Raw genomic sequence first — 6,168 nt, 5'->3', positions numbered from 1 at the left:
ATGTCGGAGACCGACAAGATGCAAGCCGACGCCACCGAGATGGCTAAGAAGATAGCTAAAGAGTTGATGGCTGCTCAAGTCAAGTTCTTCCAAGATAAAATGAAAAAGATGTAAGATGAGATGAGCAAGATGAAGGGAGAATTGAGCAAGAAGGTTGATGATGCAATAAGTGGCAAGAATGATACAACAAGTGGCAAGAATGAAGCAAACAAAGATGTCGCTAGTGATATTAGAGCCGGTGATCATGCTCATGGAAAGGGAATATATTCGAACATGAACTTTGACTATGGACAACTCATTAAAGGTTCACCTCTACATACTCCTTCCATCAATATTGGCAAGCCACCTCACTTTGATGGAACAAGATACACCGATTGGTCCTACAAGATGAAGATGCATCTCATTGCCACAAGACTTTGGGAAGTTTGTGGATGTTGGCGTGATGATTCCTACCGATGAAGATAGAGAGATAACTCTGGAAGAAGTGCAAATCTCCATCAAAATGCACAAGCCGTAGTATTGCTTGTGTCAAGCCTAAGTCCAGATGAGTTTAGAAAGATAAATGGAATGGAAAGTGCAAATCAAATTTAGGATACTTTGAAAGTGTCATTTGAAGGAGATAAGAGTGTGAGAAAAGGCAATATTGAGTTACTTTATGGTGAATTGGAAAGATTTGTGTTCTTGCAAAATGAAACCACACAATCCATGTTTGATAGGCTTATGGCATTGGTCAACCGCATAAGAGCTCTTGGAAGCACCGAATGGGATGATAACAAGGTTGCTAGAAAGGTGTTGAGAACCTATAGAGCCAAGAACAACATGCTAGCATCCGTGATCATGGAAAGGCCCGGTTATGATGAGATGACACCCCAAGAAGTTCTTTCAAAGCTCAAGCATCATGAGTGTCTAGATTAAGATGCAATCAATGCTCATAATCAAAATCCTAATGCAATAGGATACAACAAGAATACAGTCCTAAAGGCAACTTAAGCTCATGAAGGCAAATCTTCTAGTCAAGAGAAGAAGAAGAAAGTGAAGGATGATTCCTCAAGTGAAGAAGAAGAGTCTGATGAAGAAGTTGCACTCATCATTAGAAACTTTAGAAAGTTCATAAAGAAGAAGAGCAACCAGAAGACTTACGGTGATGGGAAGAGAAGGAACAAGAAGAGGTTTTGCTATGGTTGTGGTCAAACCGGTCACTTCATAGCCGATTGTCCTAATGAGAAGAAGAAGCACAAGCACGACAAGGATGAAGACAAGAAGAATAAAGGCAAGAAGAGAGGTAAAGCTGATCTTGGTGAAGAGTGGGAGGCAAATGATAGTGACTCAAGTGATGATGAGAAAAAGAAGAAGGGAGCCACAAACATTGCCATCCACCACTCTTCGTCACCGACCATGATCTTTCCAAACTCGACTTCACCACCAAAACTCTTCCCCAACTTATCTTCATCATCAAGGCTCTTCTCCAACCTCATTGACAATGACTACTACACTCTAACTTGCCTCATGGATAAGGGGGAGAAGGTACATGTCTCATCTGATCCCTCTAGTGATGAGTATGAAAGTTGTGATGAGAACATAGAAGAGCTTGAAGCAACCATGATAAAAGAAATTTGGTAAAAAGGCCTATACTAAAATAAAAAAGCTAATGAAGAAATTAGAGAAGAGGGATAGATGCTTGGAGATGCAAGGAGACATAATCACTCAAGAGAGAGACAAGAACCTTGCACTTGAAGCATCTATCACCAAAGAAAAGATGAAGGTTAAAAAGTTAACCATTGAATTGTCTTTAGCCATTGACTCAATTGAGAAATTGACTAAGAAACATTCCTTGGTTAATGATCTAGTAGCTAGCCTCAAGAATGAGAAGAGTATAGCTCAAGAAAGCCTCACAGGTTTCAAAGAAAAATACTGAAATCTTGAGCTAAACTATAGTCTCTTTGGGCTAGCACTTCAACTTCTCCTAAGGCAACCAAAGACTTTAATGTCTCCACTAGTAATGGTTGTAAAAGATGCTATAAAGTTGATATAAATGTATATACAACTAACCTTGTTGTGCTAGAGAAGAAAGACAAGGAGATTCATAGGTTGAAGATGATCTTGAAGAATGGGTGCAAGTGTCAAGAGAAATCCAACAAGACTATATACAAGTCATCAAGACACTCATCAATCAAGGAAGGCATTGGCTACAATGGGTATGATGGAAAGGCCAATGGAATGAACATGATCAATGGCGTGCCTTGTGTGAAGTTCAACAAGGGCGTTGCTCTTGATGAGCTTATATGCAAGGCCAACAACAAGGTCTATATTCCCAAGATTTAACCTACAAGTAACAAGACAATCAAGATGAAGCAATCTGAGGCCCCCAAGCCACAAGCACCACTTCCATGGTGCTATGCTAGTGACTATATGTGTTGTTGGGGCAAGGATGGCAAGATTGTAGTCAAGTATGTTGGTGCCCAAAAGAGGAAGGAGATTATAAGGAGTGTTTGGGTGCCCAAGTTTTATGTGACTAACCCCTAGGACCCAAATCCGTTTAGGTACCTAAAACAAAAGCTTGATTTGTATTTGTAGGAATATTCCTCTGGTGGAACAAGTTGGGTGGTGGATAGCGGTTGCACCAATCATATAACCGGAGAGAATGACATGTTCACATCATTCCAACCTAGTCAAGACCAAAGTGGGAACATTGTGTTTGGTGACAATGGAAAAGGAGAAGTTCTTGGTTTGGGTAAAATTGCTATTTCAAATGATAATTCAATTTCCAATGTTTTACTTGTGAATTCGTTGAGATACAATTTATTGTCCGTTTCACAACTTTGTGAGATGGGCTACAATTGTCTCTTTACAGATAAGGGTGTGGAAGTCTATAGAAGGGAGAATTTCTTTATTGCATTCATGGGTCATTTAAAAGGGAAACTCTATCTAGTTGATTTCACATCAAATAGAGTAAATCCTAAGACTTATTTAATGGCAAAATCTAGCATGGGTTGATTATGGCATCACCGACTTGCTCATGTTGGGATGAGGAACATGGCCAAACTTCAAAAAGGCGAACACATCCTTGGACTAACAAATGTTTCTTTTGAGAAAGATAGGATTTGTAGCGCATGTCAAGCGGGAAAGCAAGTTGGAGCTAAACATCCCGTCGAGAATGTTGTGACAACCGAAAGGCCATTGGAATTACTTCACATAGACATATTTAGACCCGTCGCTTATATAAGCCTTGGTGGTAGCAAATATGGTTTCATAATTATTGATGATTATTCTCGTTTCACTTAGGTATTCTTTTTGCGTGACAAGAGTGAGGTACATCAGTACATGGCATCTTCAAGAAGTTTGCAAAAAGAGCCCAAAATGAGTTTTATGTCAAGATCAAGAAAGTTAGAAGTGACAATGGGACAGAGTTCAAGAACACCAACATTGAGGAGTTCCTTGATGAAGAAGGAATCAAGCATACGTTTTCGGTTCCATACACTCCACAATAAAATGGTGTTATGGAGAGGAAGAACCGAACGCTCATTGACACCGCAAGAGCAATGTTGGATGAATATAAGACTCCAACCAACTATTGGGCAGAAGCGGTTAGCACGGCATGTCATGCTATCATCCACTTATATCTTCACCAGAAAAGGGACAAGACCGCCTACAAACTTCTAACCGGTAAAAAGCCTAAGGTGCACTACTTTAGAGTTTTTGAATCCAAGTGTTTCATACTTAACAAGAAATCCAAAAGCTCAAAGTTTGCACCAAAGGTTGATGAATGTTTCATGCTTGGTTATGGTGCTAATGAACATGGATATCGTGTTTTCAATAAAACCACCGGTTTGATTGAAATCATGGTAGACATGACTTTTGATGAAACCGATGACTCTCAAAAGGAGCAAGTCAATGTTGAGATTGTAGGTAATTAAGAAGCTCCACATAAAGCCATCAAGAAGCTTACAATTGGTGAAGTAAAGCCCATCGAAGATGAAGATGATGACAATATCGTGCATGTTGATCTTGATCCAACCACTCATCATGTCACATCCAATGAACATGGTGAAGATTCCACAACAAGAAATGATCAAAATGGGAGATCAAATGAAACACAAGGTCATTCTCATAAAGATGGTGTCAACAATAAGCAAGCTCAATCTTAACTCAACAATGAAGAAAGAAGTGAAGACAACCCTCCAATCGATCATGACCATGATGATGAAGATGATGGCCCCATCCAAAGATCAACTCAAGTGCCACATCCTAGAGTGCATCAATCCATTCAACGGGATCATCCCGTTGATAACATATTGGGGAGCATCCGACGAGGGGTAATGACATGTTCTTGTTTAACAAGTTTTTGTGAACATTACTCGTTTGTTTCTCCTTTGAAACCTCATAGGGTGGAAGAGGCGCTTGATGATCCGGATTGGATGATAGCCATGTAGAGGAGTTGAACAACTTCAGTCAGAATAAAGTCTGGTCCTTAGTGGAAAGGCCCAAGCAAAATGTGATTGAAACCAAATGGGTCTTCCACAACAAGCAAGATGAGCATGGTGTGGTGACAAGGAACAAGGCAAGGTTGGTGGCTCAAGGATTTACTCAAATTGAAGGCTTGGATTTTGGGGAGACCTATGTACTGGTGGCTAGGCTAGAATTGATGTCTTGGAGCTCTAAGAAGCAAAACTCCGTTGCATTGTCCATCACCGAAGCCAAGTATGTGGCAGCCAGTGCATGTTGTGCCCAACTACTTTGGATGAAGCAAACTTTCAAAGACTTCACTTGTGAGCTAACCAAGATTCCCCTTTTGTGTGACAACGAGAGTGCCATTAAGTTGGCAAACAATCCCGTAAACCACTCTCGAACAAAGCACATAGACATCCGACATCACTTTTTGAGAGACCACGAAGCCAAAGGAGATATCATAATTCATCATGTGAGCACCGAAAAGCAACTAGCCGATATCTTCACAAAGCCCCTAGATGAGTCAAGATTTTGTGCTTTGTGGAGTGAGCTAAATATCATTGATTCTCACAACGTGGCTTGATTTCTTGCACATGCTTTGTTTGAACTAGCTAGGAGAAAAGAATTGTAAAAATATTGTGTGAAACTTTCAAAATATAATTTATAGTTTTCATATGTGACTATTGCTTTGTGGAATATTTGAAACCTAGTCACATGTGAAAATGATGTGTCCATCATATTTTACCCCCATATGGCATGTTGAGCTCGAGGTAGGATGTTTCTGAAGTTTCCTACGTCGGAAGTCCCGGTGTTCGCCGGAAGTTCCGACAGCCAGAAGTCCCAACGTCCGCCGGAAGTTTCGTTAGCCAGAAGTCCCGGCCCCTAGGTCAGAACTTCCGACTGCAGGAAGTCCCGGCTCAGGCCAGAACTCCCGATGTAGATCTGAGTGGATGGCTCTTTACCCGCACCCATTTGACCTAGGGTTCATTATTTAATCGCGCCTGGTCCCCCACCCCACACCGCTCTCTCTCCTTACACCGCCACCCGTGCTCACGCTGTCATCACGTCACCCCTGTGACGCCACCCTGCACGCGCCCCTACGCCGCCTACCCCACGCTGCCGCACTTGCACCACCACCACCCATGCACTACCCATCGTCCCCCTCGCCCCCCTCCGCACCTCCTCACCATTCCTCGTCGCCATGGTGGTCGTGGCTCTATTCACGGAAGTCGTCCTCATAGCGGATTTGGTGTTTCTCCTCTTCTTTCTCTCTCTTCCAAGGTACAACCTCCATGGCTAATCCTAATTTCCAATATACCTTACGATTTGATTCTTTTCTTCCTCCCTCTCTCCTTCTCTTCCTTCGTTGTGTGAATGATTGCATAGATTTGGAGCCCCATGTATGGATTCGTCACCAAAGTGCGTCGGGAGTCCCGATGTTCGCTGGAAGTTTTGGCTCAAGGGTCAGAACTCCCGACCATCGGAAGTCCCGATGCAAGCCAAAACCTCCAACCCCTTGGTCACTACTCCATCCATGTTTCTCCATCTCTAGGCTCTCGTTCAACTTTCTTCTACCTTGCTTCTTAGTTTCATTTTTGTTTTTCTCCATAGCGATAGCTTCCATTAGTGATGACACTCCTCTGCATCATAGTGAGAAGTGCTCCAAGAAGAACAATGACCCCATAGGATCCTCTCACCCACCTGGACACACCAAGGCATCAC

The 6,168-nt window shown here is 42.2% G+C and overlaps 1 protein-coding gene across 1 annotated transcript; it reads left to right on the top strand.

Moving 5' to 3' along the window:
* LOC136533612 (uncharacterized) lies at positions 1 to 1,620 on the top strand. The gene is made up of 2 exons (XM_066526163.1): positions 1 to 110; positions 1,014 to 1,620. The coding sequence occupies exons 1-2, from the start codon at positions 1 to 3 to the stop codon at positions 1,618 to 1,620; spliced, it is 717 nt and encodes a 238-aa protein (XP_066382260.1).
* The last annotated feature ends 4,548 nt before the right edge of the window (positions 1,621 to 6,168 follow it).

The sequence above is a fragment of the Miscanthus floridulus genome, unplaced genomic scaffold (assembly GCF_019320115.1).
Source record: "Miscanthus floridulus cultivar M001 unplaced genomic scaffold, ASM1932011v1 os_1010_1_2, whole genome shotgun sequence".
NCBI lineage: Eukaryota > Viridiplantae > Streptophyta > Magnoliopsida > Poales > Poaceae > Miscanthus > Miscanthus floridulus.
Note: the sequence above shows the minus strand (reverse complement) of the source record. Positions and strands in the feature narration are given on the sequence as shown.

Bases quoted from the DNA above. Each gene is read 5' to 3' on its own strand.
- LOC136533612 (XM_066526163.1), top strand. From the start codon at position 1: ATGTCGGAGACCGACAAGATGCAAGCCGACGCCACCGAGATGGCTAAG. The intron at 111-1,013 runs GTAAGATGAGAT...CAAATCTTCTAG, and splicing joins CAAGATAAAATGAAAAAGAT to TCAAGAGAAGAAGAAGAAAG.